The sequence below is a fragment of the Salvia miltiorrhiza genome, chromosome 5 (assembly GCF_028751815.1).
Source record: "Salvia miltiorrhiza cultivar Shanhuang (shh) chromosome 5, IMPLAD_Smil_shh, whole genome shotgun sequence".
Lineage (NCBI taxonomy): Eukaryota > Viridiplantae > Streptophyta > Magnoliopsida > Lamiales > Lamiaceae > Salvia > Salvia miltiorrhiza.
The window spans coordinates 11957982-11977256 of NC_080391.1; the positions used below are offsets into that span (position 1 = coordinate 11957982).

General features: G+C 36.2%; 1 protein-coding gene and 1 pseudogene across 1 annotated transcript; both read right to left on the bottom strand.

The window, feature by feature from the left end:
* Positions 1-4374: 4374 nt before the first annotated feature.
* LOC131025518 (protein DOG1-like 1) lies at positions 4375-5441 on the bottom strand (annotated as a pseudogene).
* A 2759-nt stretch (positions 5442-8200) lies between these two features.
* Positions 8201-13065, bottom strand: LOC130986045 (pre-rRNA-processing protein esf1-like). The gene is made up of 8 exons (XM_057909316.1): positions 12694-13065; positions 11509-12038; positions 11354-11428; positions 10643-10866; positions 9935-10097; positions 9715-9843; positions 8550-9208; positions 8201-8464 (listed from the first exon to the last, which is right to left on the bottom strand). Exons 2-8 carry the CDS (start codon positions 12028-12030, stop codon positions 8410-8412), a joined length of 1827 nt encoding a protein of 608 aa, XP_057765299.1. The 5' UTR covers positions 12031-12038; positions 12694-13065; the 3' UTR covers positions 8201-8409.
* Between the last annotated feature and the right edge of the window lie 6210 nt (positions 13066-19275).

The window sequence follows — 19275 nt, forward strand, 5'->3', positions numbered from 1 at the left end:
TTGGGACAAAAGGTAAATAAATTGATGATGGTTAGGATGGAGAGTGATTGACCAATTTAACTACCAGATTAATGAGTTTCTGACAAGCCAGAACCTAATTTCACTTCACCAAGATACTATAAGACAACCAACTTTTTTCCCAGGAGAGAGAGAGGGATGTTTCATTGTTTTGTTGATCGATGAAGGGCAGCAAGACTAGACTTACCCTGTTGGAAAAATAAACTTTCCTTTATTCATCTTTAATTATGGTAGCTTCGGCACAGACAGTAAAAAAAATATCTAAGTCTATTAATTCTGAGAGATAAGTAAAAGTCAGATTAAATTAACAAGCATAGTTAGATATAAATGTGGGAGTTGGCAATGGCAACAATGAACCCAACTTAAAAGGAAGAAGTAAGATGAAAGGCAAATCAAGTGACAGGAAAAAGGTAAGAGATTCTACCACTGAATTATTGCAGAGATTCCAGATCAACACCATCTGCATTATAATCACAAACATGTGTGTTCAAATAATAAAAAATTACCTTCAAAATGTCACAATTCATTAATGTATTCTGACAATTCTGCAAAGATTGTTTTCTTTTATTTTAATCGTTTACCATTCAATTTTTCTAAAATGCCTAATGAATTGCATAAAGCAAAAGAGGAACGCAAAGTTGAGATGGATACACACGTACAATATACTATTCATCCCTCCTACAAGAATATGCATCACTTTCGATAACACGAGTTTTAATAAAATACTAGATTAGTGTATTGAGAGTTAAAAAAATGATTCATTTTATAAAATAAGAGTAATAAATAAGGAGTTGGTGGTCGTATAGTATCCAAAAATGATAAATACACACTCTTGTGGCACGTCTCAAAATAGAAATAAAGACAGGCTCTTATAAAATAGAGGGACTTTAATTAATAAATTAGTCAAAATGCATTAATTAATCATTATGAATTTGGGATGAACAACAGGTTGTGTGCAGTCTGTTCTAATACTTGAAGGTTTAGCATTTATTGTTAAATCAAATAACAACAGCAGTTTTATCATCTCTTGGATTGGATGCAAACTCGATCATCTGAATTTTGAGTTGTCAAGTACTTGTGCAGATCAAATAAATAATCAATTCCCTCCCTCCCTATGTACTCCCTCCGTCCACGAAATGAGTACCCATTTGTGGACGGCACGGGTTTTAAGAAATGTATGAAGTGTAGTGTGAATAGTTTAAGGGTCCCACTTTTTGAGTGTATTAATTAAAGTAATGTGTGGGGTACACTTGCCAAAAAGGGAAATGGGTACTCATTTTGTGGACAGACGAAAAAGGAAATATGGGTACTCATTTCGTGGACGGAGGGAGTAATAAATTATGTTAGCAACAAAATCATAAAAGGCATTTATTACAATAACTTGATTGAATAAAATAAGACTGTTGCATTCGTTGTGGTAAAATTTTAGTTTGCAAGTGTCGGTTACGTCTCAGTAAAATAAATTTTAGAGAGAGAAGTGATTTACATAGTACAGTATATTTTTCAAAGTAGAGTAGTAAAATTGCGAAATACAAGTCGTAAATTGTCGCGTAGTACATATATACATATGAAACGACAAATACAAGAGACAAAAAAATAAGTGACTTCATTTATGATTGTTAACAAACTATGTCAGTCGTATCGATTACTGAAGTATTTTTGTCTAGAGTAGTGCTATTTGGACAAAATTTGTCCGGACAAAAATAAGGTTAAATTTTTTTAAAGATCAATTCATTTATAAATTTTGATTCAAGTTTAAAAGGGTATAGTTTGTTTTATTGTTTTCTACATATTGTAGTTTTTTTGTAATTTTTTAACAGTTTTTTATATTTTTTGTTATTTTATTTGTAGTTTGTGTACTTTAAAAATAATAATAATTAAAAAGGTTATTAAAAAATTACAAAAAAATTACAATATAAAAAAAAACAATAAAACTAGCTAAATTCTATTTTATTCTAGATCAAAAATTTTAAATAAATTTATTTTATAAAGTATTTCATCATATTTTGTCCGGACAAATTTTGTCCAAATGGCATTATTGTTTTGTCTAAGAGGAGGTCGCTATTTGGACAAAATTTGTTTGGACAAAAAAAGATTAAAAAATTTTAAAAATTAATTTATTTATAAATTTTAGTTTAAGTTTAAAAAAGATTTAGTTAGTTTTATTATTTTCTCCATATTATAGTCTTTTTGTATTTTTTTTAACAATTTTTTTATTTTCTGTTATTTTTTTGTAGTTTTTGTATTTTAAAAATAATAAAATTTAAAAAGTTATTAGAAATTACAGAAAAATTACAATATAGAGAAAACAATAAAAATAGCTTAATTCAATTTTATTTTGAATCAAAAATTTTAAATAAATTTATTTTATAATGTATTTAATTGTATTTTGTCCGGACAAATTTTGTTCAAATAGCATTATTGAAATTTTAATAAGTGTATATTCCCATGAAATTTTTTGTTTTTCTTTTAATATTGGCATAATATCCCTCTATTCATAATATTGCCAAGAATCATTTTATTTTAAGAATAACTACAGTTTTTTTTTTTTTTTTTTGGTGGAGAGAGTAACTGCATTTTTGGTGTGTGAACTTTTTAAATTTGATAATTTGTTATTTCAACTTTTTAAAATATCTAACTTTAAGTACTCTTTATTCATTGTATCAATGTATTATACATGCAGTAAAACCTAGTTTTGGGATTTAGCAATTTTATTTATTTTAAGATATACTAGCAGAAAGAACGTATGTTGTACGTGTAATTAATATTATTTTAATTGATAATTTATTATTTAACAAAATCTATTAATTCATTACTTTTATTAGATAATTTATTGGATGGATATATTTATTTATAAGTCTTATCAATAGCTATAGATATAAAGTAATCTTTATAGATTTGAGTGACAAATAAATGTATATCAAAATAGATTTATATTTTATAAATATAATAATAAATATATAACAGGGGTAAATAGACAATCCACAAGTTGTGCCTTAGACTGCATTATGCTCCTTTTCTATTAGTATATATATAGATTAATATATCGATAAATTAATAATTTATTAATTTGTAGAATGTTTTCATGATTCCAAAAATCATCATTTTATATTTCCAATGGGACACCAAGCGGTGCGAACTCATGTCTACAAATAATGAGATTCAGTGTTCAAACCCTACCGCTCCAGTGCAGCCGCACCCAGCCGGAGAGCCGTCTCCTGCTCGATTCTCCTCTGAAGAGGACGAAGGATTAAACCTTAGCACCGGCCTGCCTCCACCGCTCGAATTTCGAACGAAGAGCGCCGCGCACGCTCTCCATCACCACTGGCTGCTCTCTAGCAAACTTGTGGTCGTCCTCTGTGCTTTGCTTCAACAAAAGACAGCGCGAAGGTCGCCCCCAAATCACGCCGCAGAAGCAAGCTTGCCGCCTCGAAGCTTCGCGAGTTTGTGATGTTTGGCAAGGCGTCGGCGCCATCGCCAGATTTGACACCTCTCACAATGTAACGATCATAACCTCCTCATTTTCGCTATTTTTATATAATGTTGATTTGATGGATTAATTGTTTGTGTTGCTGATAAAAGATGATCCTACAACTTGGTGATTCAACCACCGTTAGCGGCGGTGCAGTGGCCGAGAGAGAAAGAGGGCTGAGTAAGAGAGATGAGAGTTAATTAAAAAAGGGAAAAGATGCAGATTAGCCCCTGAAGTAGTAGCCCCTATAGCGTAAAACCCCCTTTAGTCACTGTGTGTGCAACTATACCCCTGAACACCGAGAAAAGGGTGCAAATTCCCCTCTCTGACCTAACGTCGTTAACAGCCGTTAGTCAGAGGGGGAAATTTGCACCCTTTTCTCGGAGTTCAGGGGTTTAGTTGCACACACAGTGAGTAAGAGGGGTTATACGCTATAGGGGCTACTACTTCGGGGGCCAATTTGCATCTTTTCCCTTAAGAGTAATAGAAAATTACTCTTATAAGCCTTTCACTAGAAAACTTTTCTAGACAATAGAAAAATAAGTCATCAATTATCAACAAACAATATAAAAATTTGTTCTTCCCCAAATTTTTTACCCAAACAAGGTTACTCTGGGCTGAGGCGGTGAGTAATGAGCTCAAACTATGATTTGACTACTAGACCCCTGAGTCTGCATGTTATTTTTGTGAATAGCTCCCATTTTAATCTTTATAGCCACTATCTTAAATACTTCAATAATCAGAAATTTACTCTATTTTATCTTATATTTAAATATGAGGGCTATAAAAAATAAAAGGGAAAAGGTGCAGATAAGTCCTCCTAGGTGTAGCCCTTATAGCGTATACCTCCTCATTCTCACTGTGCGTGCAACTAAACCCCCCAACTCAAGAAAAATGGTGCAAATACCCCCCTCGCCCTAACCTCCGTTTTCTCACCGTTAGTCAGCATTATTTTTTTTATTTTTTATTTTCTGTGGGGCCCACCATCTTGCTAAATACCCCAAGCACGAATCCCGAACTGGAGGTCTGCGGCGGCCACCAAGAACTTCGCCGCCTGCTGCAGCGTCAGCAGCTCCACCAAGCTTTTGATAGTCTTCATCCGCAGCTCGTCCGCCTTCTCCAGAATCGCCGCCAGTTTCTCCATCTTCACGTCGACACCGGCGTATCTGATCCCAACAATCTCAGTCGCCTCATCCTGCAAAACAAATTATATATTCATCTTAGAAAACCCCAAAACTTTATCCCAACAATATCAGTTGCCTCCAACTCAAATACGTATATATTAACTTTAATTAAAGAGAGATTATTAAACCCTAATTCATCCCCTTAAGAAAACAGTACACGCGCGTTAATCTTAATTATAATTGATAAACAAATAAACTTAATGGAATTAAATTAAGATTAAGATTAAGATGCATTGGTAATTAGTAAAAATTAAGTAAACGGCGTGCCTGCCAGTCGCAGAGTTGATCTATGATGTCGTTCTCGTGTTGGACGGTCTAGATCTGGAGCTCACTGACGCGGCGGAACTGGGCGGGGGAGAGGTCGCCGAGGTCGCCGGTGTGGTAACCGCGAAGGATGTCAATGACGTGGGACTCGAAGAGGATGCTGGACTCGGTGTAGACGAGGTGGAAAGTGGTGGTGGGGTGCCACCCGCCGATCCAGTGGAGGGAGCGCTCGAGAGTGGAGGTCCAGGGCGCCGAGAAGAAGCAGGAGAAGAAGAAGAGGGAGTAGTGTCGTCGAAGGCGTCGCCAGCAAGTGATTTCAGATGGTGGGCCCCATAGAAAATAAAAAATAAAAAAAATAATGCTGACTAACGGTGAGAAAACGAAGGTTAGGGCGAGGGGGGTATTTGCACCATTTTTCTTGAGTTGGGGGGTTTAGTTGCACGCACAGTGAGAATGGGGAGGTATACGCTATAAGGGCTACACCTAGGAGGGCTTATCTGCATCTTTTCCCAAAATAAAATGACGGCCATGAATGGAATTACTCTTTTTGTTCTCCTTTTCTATAACATGCACAACGAATTTTATTACTAATTTCCATTTCATATTTATAACTCGTCAAGATCAACATGTTTGATGCAATTGGAATTAATTCAATCAATATTGGCCCCTAATTATTAGCTAATGAACCCATCATTATAAAAGAGTTACGCAGCAAAATTCTCTAACGCAGCTTGAGCCTCAATTTTTGGGAGTAGAATTGCAGTATGTAGAATCATATAGTCCCTTCGTGTCACAAAAATATAATTTTTTTTATTATTTTGGGTCGTTTCACAAAAATATAAATATTTCTACTTTTGATTTACCACAATTCATTTACTTTTTATCTCTATTTTTCATAAAGTGAGACTCCTTTTTTTCACTCGCAATACACCTTTATTTAACATTTCTTAAAACTCATGCCACTTATAAATATTCATGTTTTTGTGAGACAAATTAAGTATTAGAGAATCGATTAGCCTACGTTAGAATTTTACATTATTAAACAAAAAGGAAAGGAAAATTATGACATAGATTATATATGTCAGTTGTTCTCACAATAATTATTACTCAAATTCTCTTATACATTCGTATATACGGTGCGGACCTGTTTAGCTCGGTCCAGTCAGGTTTTTTTTTTATATAGTTTGGTCATTCTCAGCCTATTCGAAAGTATCATTTATATGCATTAAAGTGTTTTTTATAATATACTACTCCCTCTGTCCCACTCTAATAGTCTTGTTTTCCTTTTTGGGACGTCCCACTAAAATAGTCTTGTTTTTATTTTAAGAGTGCAATTAAATGGCTAAAATAAAGTGGACCACACCATTTTTCTACCAAAAAGAAATTTTTTTAATTTCCATGCCGAAAAGAAACAGGACTATTAGGCTAGGACGGAGGGACTGATGGAGTATCATTTATTTTTATATAAAGTATCATTTGATTTATAAAGATATCATTTGCATACACTAAAAGTATTATTTTCTATTATTAAAAGTGTTGTTTTTAATGTATTATTTGACTTTATTAAAAGTACTCCCTCCGTCCCGCTATCCATGACTCGTTTCTTTTCGGCAAGGGTATATTAGAAGAAAAGTTATATGGTCCCACATGTTTAATGAATCTTAAATATGGTTAATAAAATACGCCTTTGGTCGTCCAGAAATCTGCTGCCACCGCCACCGGCGAGGCCGCCGTTGTCCCTTCGCCTTATCTGTGCTTGTCTTCTCCTTCCATCCCTACACACCATCTTTTGAACAACCAACAAAGAAAATCAAGAAATTCATTACATTCAAGAAATCCAAGAAATTAATTCAAAAAAATTTGAGGGTGAACATGCCATTTTATAGCCCTAGCCCAATCTCTCTGGAAATTCGATAAACTCAGGTGAGAACAATGAACTCACACTCAATTTAACTAGAACCCCCCCCCCCCCCAAATTCCCATTATATAGCCATAGCCCATTGCCTAGTTTATTCAAGCAAGAAAAATCAAAAAAATCAACAGAAGAGGGTGGAGGGTGGAGGCGGTAGAGCCTCTGTTCTTCGATTTTTCACAGATTCGGAGGAGGCGGTGGCGTAGATCCGGAGGCAGCGCAGATTCGGAGCCCTAATTTCTGAAAATTAAAGGGGAGGTTGGAGGCGAGTGAATTGGAGGACGAAAGAGGAGGGCGGAGGCGGTGGATGGAAGCGGCGTCGCCACATCGGGTCGCCGCGCCCTCGCCTTCGTCTCTTTTTCATCAGCACCGATTTCAAATCGCCAACTCAAGCGACACAATAGATCTCCGCGACACAGCAGAGGAAAGGCGGTGGAGAATAGGGAAGGAAAATAGGCGAGAGGCGGAGGACGCTCTCCGTCGCCGTTGCAACGAGTCCGGCGAGCAACCAGTGGAGGAGGCAAGGGTGTAGCTGCTAAGAGAGAGCAATCAGGAGAGAGAGAGTGTTAGGAGTGATTGACGACGAGTTATGGAGAGAGATAGTGTTTTGTTTTTAATTATAGGTTTTATTAGGCATTTAATTAGTGTTTTAATTAAGATTAATTATCCCTTATTATTTCCTAAAAAATGAGCCATTATTGATGGGACAACCCAAAATGGAATACATGTCATGAATAGCAGGACGAAGGGAGTATCATTTATGAAATATCATTTATTATTAATAAAAGTATCATTTATGTTGCTATTATATTATATCACAACAATCTACAAATTTGTTTACCAATCGAGCCAAGACACATCATTAAATGATTGCACTTCTTAGAAATGAGATACTCAGCTCACTTTCTTTTTTCGTCCTTGTCATTGATAATGGCTTGTTTCAAAAGAAAGTCACTTTCTCTTACAAAAAGTTATAGGCTCTATCATTTTCTATCACTTTTAACCTTTAAAAACTCTTCTTCTTAATAACCATGCCGAACAGTAATGAGTCATTATCAATAGAACTGAAGAAGTAATAGGCATGGACATTCTTGTTACCCAAATCAAGATTGTTTTGCTAAATGTGAAACCAGGACAATGCTTCGGTTCTACTCAAATATCCCAGTTGTTGGATGTTCATGACCACCAAATGCATACTCAACCCCATCAACTACATACACAATGGCCAATACGAGAAAAACTCAACTAACTGCTAAGAGACCATCAATACTGATGCTTCCTTGGTCAATTACTCGAAATAATGGTATGCATTATTACTTAATAATTATAGTATAATCATCATAGAAGCAATTGCAAACAAATAAATGAAAATAAAACATTGAAGGTCAGACATTCAAGTATGCGTTGAACTTGTACATAGAAGAAAGAATATATCTAACAAATGCTCTTAATTAATTAAAAGCATGCGTCTTCATAATAATACAATAAAGTAGCAAAAGCAAAACACAACCATGCTTTTGTGGTAGTATGTTTTGAATTTGTTTTCCTCTTTGGGATTATTAGTCCCTTGTCCGAGTAGACTTGTTCTGCTTCTGTCGATGATAAGCTGCACTCCTGTACCAGCAAAATAACACCTTCATAAGCATAGCATAGAAAGATGATTGATTCTTGATGACACTATTGCAAAATAAAACAGCACCTTTTATATTGAGGATCAGTTGGGTCCGGAGCATAGAGTGGGGAGGTAAACAAAGCTGAAAAGCGCGGATCTTGATAATCGACTGTTGGTATCTTTCCCTCATCATTCCCTTTATTCCCTTTGCGCTTCTTAGGTTTGATGTTGTAGCCCTTTAAATTGGTATCATCAGCAGTTAACAACTCCAGTTCTGCTATGCTCGCTTCTTCGCTTTTATTCACCCTCTTCCTTGTCACACCACTGCCCTTATTTTCCTCAGCTGGAGTAGTATCTTCAACAAAAAAGTCATCTGCTGCTTCTTCTGCAGCTTCTTCATCAGTGTCACTACTCTCATCATCTGAAGCATATTTTGGCCCTTTCTTCGAAGCATTCTTTTTCTCTTTTCTCTTTCTGAGGTACGCCTCCCAAACAGTTTCTGATTTCTTATTCTTCTTTTCTGAAATGCGTTTGCTTATTTCTTCTAATCCAGAACTAAAAGTAACCTCCATGTCATGCCCATTATCATCTTCTTCATCCTCATCAAAGCCATCCCTTGTCTGGATTAGGGCACGGTACTTATCTCGCTTCTTTTCAGACTTGTCTTCAACGTCATCTTCATTGTTATCCTCATCTGATTCACTCTCATCAGATGCTAAATACTCTTTTAGTTCCAACTCAGCTATCTGCAAGGGAAGAAAAGATTACAACAGTTGTAAATGACATGCAAAGTTGGGATATGACAACTTATATAAATGTCTAAAATCCAACCAAAAACATTTCAAACGCTATGATTTAATAGACCATCACCTAACTCCATAGAGCAATACAGTTAAAAAAAGATGCAACTGCCCCCATCAAACCATTCCAACACCACTTTGCCTGAAGCTTTGCAGGAACTTAACCATTAATACATATTTAAAAAAAATTATCAACCAGAAATAGGATAAAAACAACTTAGTCATTCATCATTTTTGCAATAACCCATTGCAGCAACTGTGAAGTTCTTCAAATGTAGTTGGCATACTGAATGAGCAGAAAAATGAATCTAGAGTAATGAACTTTTTGCATAGGCAACAAACTCGACTCATGTTTACACATTTGAATTTTTTTTTGTAACACCTGAATTTTTGAATCAGACATGAGTAAACCAAATATGGTTTACAACTAAAAATTACAACAAAACACCAACCTGTCCATCATTAAGTTTTCTCTTCAAGGTCTTTGCTCGTTGTGGTTCATCTTCATCCCATGTGAGATGAATGTTGCTATGTTGCAGCGCTCGAGTTTGAAAATCTAAACCTTCATAATCTGCCGGTACCTAAACAAAAAAGAATCAGAATCATTAAAAACAGTCAATTAGTAATATTAATATAGTGGAGCTCTCAAGATAGAAGAAGAAGAAGAATTACCTCAGTTGCAACATCACGTGGCTGATGCTTAAAATCCATTGAATCTGGGACAAATCTCAAGTCCAACTTATTAGCTGATCTTTCAAACTCTACTCCATCACAAGTTTTATAAAGATAATCTGCCGTTGCAACTGAATCACATTCTACAACAGCATAATAATACCTAACAGGAAAAGGTATGGTCAAACACAACAGAAGTTGATGACACATATTTTTAAAACAAGGACTTTAAAAGATAGCTAGTCAGGCATAAAGAATGGAATTAAAACTTGCACTACTTTTTCACATAATATGCTTGCTCACAAATATGAATACCATCTTGTATATTGAATATTGAATATTAAGTTGGAGCAATTGAAAGTAGAAATCCAGGTAAACAGATAAGCATGATGTTGCAGCTAAAATATAACTGCTTTTGGTTTTGCCTTTTGTCTCTAAGACTCTAACTACTTGTAGCTGCATATAGCAACTGCACCGGCTTTATTTCCCAAGGCTTCATCAGTAGTAAATTCACACGCTTCTTTTTTCTTTCTTTTTTCAGTAAATGGGGGACCCCTATGGACAAGCTTTAAAACTCAAAAGAAATTATTTCATTCAATGATTTTTCCATTGGAACAGATATTTCAGCCATTTATCGAGAGTCCACTTTCAAATGAGTGAAAACTAAACAGTACAAGCATATAATGTCAGGAAATGTAAAAAATATACCTTAGCCTACTTAACTCATAAGCACGTAGCTTACTTTGGTCAATCTCATCATCATCATCATCAACATCATCATGCTTATCCTCATCATCAAATAATCCAACAGGTCCGCGGACTGCCTCCTCTTCCATGCGCTTGAGTCCAAACTCGGATGGATATACAGATACAGACAAAATTTGACCCCCTTTAGGAAGAAATGAAGTTAACAAGACATACAAATCAACAGCCTGCAATGAAGGATTCTGGCCGTGAGATTCACATTATAAGTGTCCAAAATAGAGAAATGGAGAGTGCATTTGATTTACCAAAATATGTAACTACTCTGAAAGAAAAACTAATGAGATATTTAGTGTTGTGATTGGGTGTGACTAACATCAAAGCAGCACCTGCCAAGATGTTGTGGTTGGGTATGACTAACATCAAAGCTGCACCTGCCTAAATGCATAAAAAGGTGTACCTTTGAATCTAAATAATTTCCAGTTCTATATAGAAATGTATACTATGTATCCAGCATGTACCCACAAGTCCAAACCTCTTCATATTAAGGATTATTCTAATTCCAATGTCGACAAAATGAAATTAAGTGTTATTTTCACCCCTTGAAGACATCTTCTCTAACTATTCTTGTGTGATAATTATAACTTGTGTCATGCGATGTGCTTTCAAAGTTACTTGAAAAGAAGATGAACAGGCAAAACATATGAGACATCGCACCCTGACTTGACTCCAGTCGAGATTGACAACAGCTAGCCTTCGTGTTTCACTGTCGATTTCGGGTACATTATTCTCCTGCAAACAAATAAAACGGAAACAATTACAACACTAAATCATCTTATTTAGTTCAGGGCATAGAAGGAAGCAGTCTCAACCTGCAGCATAAGGGTATCTTCTTCCCCTGAATCCATATAATTATCATCATCTGAGTCAGTAGTACTGGTGGTGGATGAAGACTCGTCCACACTCTGCCCATCATCATCATCATCATCATCATCGTTGTCATCCTTCTCAAGGGTCCTCAAATTTTCAAATCCACTTTTACTTTCAGCTGGATTACCAATTTGGTCGACTTGGGCAGCATCTATTTCTGGGTCATTTTCTTCTTGGAGACGGTAGTAATGAGCGAGAGATGAAGAGGAGGCGTTGTTAGTTTTTGGTCTGCCTCGCTTGTCTACGGGAGCACGAGAGGAGACGAAGCTGCGGTCGGTGAATATGCGTTGGAAGCGAGAGTCAATTGTGACTTTGGAATGCCTCTTCGGAGCTTCCATGAAGCGAGGGTCTGACTGCGCTGAAGCAAATCGCTCGTCCTTAATCATTTTTGGTTCCTTTTTCTTCATCTTCTGTTGCTTCCTTCTCTGCTCCAAACCCAAAATCCGCCGGGTGGAGGAGGACATTCTCACGGCTGGTGTGTGTATGCGACATAGAAGGGGAGACAATCAGTAATGGACCAGAAAAACCTAGCCTTTACATCTGCCATTGGGCTTTCTCTATAACTCCAAGCTCACAAAACAGAAAAATTGTGCTTACAAAACAAATTAAACAGAACTGTCCATTTTTTTAAAATCTATTTATATATACATACTAAAGCTGAATAGGTTCTGCGCCCCCCCCCCCCCCCCCCCACACAAAAAAAAAAAGCTGAATAGTGGCATGTTTGAGGCAATTCCCGTATGACATTAAAAATTGTTATTCTTTCATCGAAAAGTGGAATGTGACTCCCATGTATGTATTGAGTAAACATGATAAAAGTTTGATGGATAATATTGATATTTGGAGCTTTACATCTAATAATGTATTGGTTAAACATCAAATTTGATGGTTAACACTAATAAATACTGAAATTTGGACATGTAAAAACAAAGTCATTCATTGATCCCCAACTCACAGAAAGAGTAACCGATTGCAAACCAATGGCAAGCCGACTTCAAAAATAACTCATCATCATTCATCCAAGGCAACTTAATTACAAAAAGAGTAACAACATTGCCCCAATTTACAGAAAATATATATATTCAAAAATCAAACTTTCAAAACACCCAAATAGCCTGCCGCCTTACCTGCTGTTGGAAACTGCTGCTACTGCGGAGTGGCCGGACGGAGGCGCCGAGGCCAAAGAAGGCAGGGCGGGGCGATGGAGAAGGCTAGGCGAGGGCGGTGCAGTCCCGTACTGCTGCTTGCAGCGCTAGGAGGGAGGCTCTCCGAGGCGGCGAGTGGACATGCGCGACCGGAGAAGGCGGGAAGCGGCGGTGACGGCGGTTTAACGCCGGACGACCGAGAGAAGGGAGATAGAGAAAGTAAATACCTTTTCTTGAATGTGTCGCCAAACTCTGGAATTGAAGATGCAGACGACGGAGAAGGGGAATTAGGGCTTAAGAAGATAAAAGAATTATGGGTTTAAGCTTTTAATTTTGTGGCCACTAGTATTTTCTTTCGTAAATTAAATATTACAGTTTTTATCTCTTTATTGTCTTTATTTTTTGGAGTTATGGCCAAAACAATATACGAACTTAAAAAAAAAAAAGGTAAATGTCACTTTAAACCCCAAACTATTTTGGCACTATCAATTATATCCTAAACTATCGAAAATAATTTTTTAAACCTTCAACTATCAATTTTGTACTCCCTCCGTCCACCAAAAATATGCCATTTTACTTTCGGCACGGGTTTTAATAAAATGTGAGTAAAGTTGGTAGTGGAGTAAGGGTCTCACTTTAAATGTGAGTGGAATGGTGTGGACCCTACTACTAAAAATGGATGTGGCATATTTTTTGTGGACGGACGAAAAAGGAAATTGTGGCATATTTTTGGTGGACGGAGGGAGTATCAATTATACCATTCGTTCATTTTTTTAACTTAAAAAATTTGACGTGGCTCACCGGATACTACAATATATTTAGAATCATTCTTTTTTTTACCTATACTATATAAAATGACGTGATTATATGTATTACTCATTAAAAATTCAAAGGATGAAAAATGAATAAAGGGTACAATTGATACAAAATTGATAGTTCAAGGTTTAAAAAATAATTTTCAATAGTTCAGGATATAATTGATAGTGCGAAAATAGTTTGGGGTTTAAAGTGATATTTACCATAATTTTTTAATTTTCACCTAAATTTACATGAATTTATATTTTTATTGTAATTTCAACTAAATTTGACTTCTTATTAATATTAATCCTACGACAAAATCATTTCTCTTAAAGTGTCTTCTTTTTTGTTATAAATTTATCATGGAAAATGAGGGATAAACAATATTTCTCCATTATTTTCCCTCATTTCCTACAAAATAAAATTTGACCATTACTCATTTCTCCTTTTCACTACAAATGAGGGATAATATTATTACAACCAAAATGGAGGAATAATATTATCCCTCCTTTGTTGTGAAAAGAATGAATAAGTATCAAATACTATTTTGTATGAAATAAGGTAAAAAAAAATATATTAAATGGTGAAATTTTATTTATCCTTCCATTTCTCATAATAAATTTACAAGTGAAGATAACGCACTCTTGTGCTAATTGATCTAACAGCTCTCTCCCTCATACTTCTTATCATTCTCTCCGTCTCATTCTCCCTCACTGTCTGTAATTGTTCTCATCGTCGCTCTCATACCTCAAACTCAAATATCAAATTCTACTATCAATTCTCTATCTTAGAGGGTGTTTGGCTGAGCTTATAAGCTCCTCAAAACAGCTTATAAGTTGTTTAGGAGCTTATAAGTTCCTTCAAAGTGTTTGGCAAAATAAGATCTAAGAGCTTATAAGCTCCCCAAAAATAAGTTCCCCTAAGTTGAAACATGAGATAAAAACTTCATAGCAAGATAAAATAAATAAACTGAAACTCATCTTTATTTCATCTGCATTTCTCCTTTAAGGGTGTGTTTACTTTGGTAGTAAAATTTTCATTTGAAAATGATGGATAATAAAAGGTGAGATAATATTATCTTTTTCTCATTTTTTTATCATGTGTTTACTTTGTTAGAAATAGATGGATAAACAAATTGAAATGTTGGAAAATATTTTCACACCCTTCCAATAGGATAATATTATCAAACATTTGTGAGAAAATGAGTGAGAAGGGGCTGCCAGAATAAATTTTTCAGCCTGACAGGAGAAAATTATCCATCATAGGAAACATGTGAAAATGATGGAAAATATACTTTTTCTAACCTTTTCTATCAAAGTAAACACACCCTTATAGGAAGTGTTTACAACTGGTGTTCATGCACCGCAAATACAGAGTATAACTTACTCTTAACCAAAAGCTTAACTAACTAATCTAATATTGTTTACTGCTAACTACCTCTAACAGAATTTAAGCTAACTGCTTTATATTCTAATACAACCCCGACTTAACCAGAACTATCCTTTTTCTAATGGATATTTGGTGACAAGATATTGTAATCTGGAGATAGACAAAGGTTTTGTGAGTATATCAGTCAACTGATCTTGTGAAGGCACATAGCGAACGTCTAGCTCCTGTTTCAAGACTTTATTACAAACGAAATGCGTGTTTATTTCAATGTGCTTAGTTCTGGCGTGTAGCACGGGATTAGAGGCAATAGCGGCGACGCTTTTGTTATCACACCATATGATAGGAACATGATGAATAGATAGCCCGAGCTCGACAAGAAGAGATTTTATCCACATAACATCGGCTGCAGAATCTGCTATAGATCTATATTCTGACTCAGTTGAACTGCGAGACACCATTTTCTACTTTTTATAGCTCCATGAGAGGAGATTAGATCCAAGAAAAACACAATACCCTCATGTGGATTTCCTGTCATCAAGAGAACTTGCCCAGTCAGCATCAGAAAACATAGCAAGAGGAAGATAGGAGGATGGCGTGAAGGCAAATGTCTGATTTATAGTTCCTTTGAGATATCGAAGCAATCTTTTGCAGGCTTTCCAATGGTTTTCAGTAGGTTGTTGAAAAAATTGGGTTAGCTTGTTGACTATAAAGGATATATCCAGCTGAGTTAAGGTGAGGTATTGAAGAGCACCTATAGTGCTGCAGAGTGTTGGATTGGAGAAAGAAGGGGTGTCATTTTGAGAAAGTTTTGCACTGATGTCATATGGGGATGGTTGAGGCTTGCAGTCGGCTAAATTTGTTTTGGATAGTAGGTCATGAATATATTTTGATTGATTTAGAAGATATGAATGAGAGGCGATTTTGAAGACATGTATACCAACAAAAAAATTGATTGTACCAAGGGTTTGAGGGTAAATTTTTTAGAGAGAGCTGTAATAAACTGAGAGATGAGATTAGAATATTCTCCAGTGATAAGTATATCATCCACATACACTAGCAAGACAATAAGCTTCCCATTCTTTCTCATGTTAAAAAGAGAGTGATAAGAGGTTGAGCACCTGAATCCACAGCTGAGTAAATGAAGTTTTAGTTTTTCATGATACAAAGCCCTAGGAGTCTGTTTCAATCCATAAAGAGATTTATTAAGTTTGCAGATATGATGAGGTTTAGTGGGATCAATAAAACCTTCTGGTTGCTGCATGTAAACTGGTCTATCCAATGTGCCATTTAGAAAGGCATTGTTAATGTCCAACAGATGTATATCCCATTTGAATGTCTCCATGAAATAATACCTGCTCTCTGTTGAAAATCTTTGGCTTCTAGTCTAGCTTTGAGTCTATCCACTGTCCCATCTGCATTTTGTTTAACTCGAAATACCCATTTGCACTGTATCAAATTCATATCAGAATAATAAGGAATTAGTTCTCATGTAAGCTTTTCAGCGATAGCAGCCATTTCTTTGTTCATGGCCTCAAGCCAGCCTGGATGAGCAATATCATCAGAAGTAGAGACATGGATTATAGCAATAACAACTGTTTTACCTGTGTCAGTAGTGCAAGCTGTAAAAAATTTAGGCTTGTAGATGCCACTCTTAGCTTTGGTTCTCATGTCATGTTGATTGAGTATTTGAGGTGGAAGAGATGGAGAGTGAGATGATTGAGAGGAGGTGGCAGTGGAATGAGAAGGAGATGAAGTATTTTGAGGAGTGTGAATTGGAGGAGTATTTTGAGGAGTATGTTAAGGATTATGATGGGGTGATGGAGTATGTTGTGGGGTCAGAGGTACAGGCTGAGGAATGGGGACTGGAGGAGTGCAAGATGGAGAAGAGATATCTGCTGGAGATGGTGTTAGGGTGGGAAAGAGAGTTGAGTAAGGAGATTCTAACTCATTGAAGATGACAGTCCTAGCTATGTAGAGTCTACCCGAGGAATGAAGGCATTTGTATCTCTTGTGGTCTGGATTATAACCAAGGAACAAGCATTTTGATGACCTAAACTCCAACTTTGATATCCAAAGGTGCGGAGCATTGAGTAGTCTGGAGTATTTTGGTACAGTTTCTGGTAGGGAGAAGTGTTTTGAAGAGAGGGTGAGGGCAGCCTATTGATGAGATGAACTGTCGTAGTGAAAGAGTCCCACCAAAACTTATGAGGTAAGGATGCAGTAGCTAGTAATGTGAGGCCTAGCTCTGTGATATGCCCGTGCTTGCGCTCAGCTCTACCGTTTTGTTGGTGAGTGTGTAGGCAAGGGTGTCTAAAGGTGATCCCCAATTGAGCTAATATCGGTTTAAGTGACCTATATTCCCCCCTCCCCCCCCCCCCCAATCAGACTTAATAGCTTGAATTTTGGTGTGTCTTTCTACAAAAGCATTAAACTGAGTGAAGTGAGTAATGACTTCAGATTTTAAGTGAAGAGGAAAGATCCAGGTATACCGAGTGTAGTCATCTATAAAATGCAGGTAGTATTTGAAACCTTGAATAGATGGAGTGGAACTTGGTCCCCAAATGTCAGTGTGAATCAATTGAAATGGAGCAGTGGTTTTAACAGGAACATAAGAAAATGAAATGCTATGTATTTTTCCCATTGCACAAGCTTCACAGAAAACAGGTTTGGAGTGTGGTACATTCATAGCCTTTAAGGCTTGATAGAGAGTATTACTACAAGGGTTGTTTTGAGCTTGATAGAATGCCAAAGATTTACAGTGTTGTTTTAAGCTAAAAAAACAATCAGCTACTGGAGTTTTATTTGATGGGACTTGAGGCTTTATTTGATGAGATGTAGGTAGATGATATAGGCCTTCTTTAAGAGTGCCCTCCAGTAGGATTCTGTTGGTGTTGATGTCCTTGACAAAACAGGAATTAGGATGAAATTCAAGATATACATCATTGTCATTTCTGAACTTAGAGATGCTACGTAAGCTCTTAGTGATCTTAGGAGCAGCTGAATGTTTTTAAAATGTAAAAGCTTTGAAGATTGATTAGATGGTAGAAAAGCAGAACCTATATGAGTCATGGAGAGTTGAGAGCCATTACCTACAGTTAGAGTTTCTGATCTGGAGTATGGAGCTTAGATTTGCATATTTCCAAATTCAGAGGTGACATGAGCATATGCTCCTGAGTCAAGGTACCAATCAGTTCCTGCAGCATGATTAGTGACAGGGGAGATAGTGTAGGCAGATGGTGAGTTGGAAGTGGTGTTAGGATTTTGAGTGTTGTGTGTGAGAGATGAGGAATCAACATGAGTGAAAAGAGCTTGAGAGGAAGAAGATTGATTAAGTTATGGACCAGTGGAACTCACATCAAATCTTCGAAAGCATTTTAAAGTGGGTTAGTGGAAATTGTATGAATATTAAGTATAGAAAGAGTGTGTATTGCCAAAAAAGAAAATGAGACATTTGGAGTGGGACGGAGGGAGTATAATTTAAAGATATGCTAGTTGATGTGGCAATAGTTATCTTGAAAGATTTGATTTCATATTTTGAAAAGTATAGGGATGAAGGTTTTTAGTCTGCCTTTACATTAGCTAAGGAGCTTGCACCTAAGATGAAAGTTGATTCTATTTTTTCTCCACAACGTAATATTCACCGAAAGAGATTCCAATATCTGCTGAGGAGTTTTTTAGGATAAATTATTTTATTGCTCCAATTTGTAATTAATGTTACAATTGTGCAGTTATCTCAAATTTGCTACAAATGTTTTGAAATTACTTTGTTTAGGAGGAAGGGGGGCTTCTTTTCCTTTTGACTTAGACCCTCTAAAATATGTTGGGTCGGCCCCTGCACGTACGCTTCTCAAAGAACCCATTTCCCAAATGGCCCATTGTAATTCTTTCAACCAGTCAGAAAAAATAGAACAAATGGCCCATTTAATGAATGGCCTATAGTAACTTTTTCAACAAGCTAAAGGAATAGAAACAAGACATAGAAAGAAGAAACAATATATTCATATGGCCATTTTGAAGATGCAAACACAATATTTGGCCACTAATTGAAAAAACACAAATTCTGGCCATTTTTACTTTTTCGAACTGTTTTGCCCTTAAATAGGGCGGATCGAATTCGGGTCGAATTCGAGTTTGCGCGCGAGTTAGGCACATATATATTCAGTGTTGCACGAATGGTACTTATGGTCATATTAGTGTCATTAGTGCCATACGAATGGCACTTATGCCCATATTAGTGACATTAGTGCCATTTTGAACACTTCCGTGTAGGGTTTAGATTATCCATTTCGATTTAGATTCTCTATTTAATGTGTTGCATGAATGGTACTTATAGCCATATTAGTGTCATTAGTGCATATACTCTGTTATGTAGTTGAT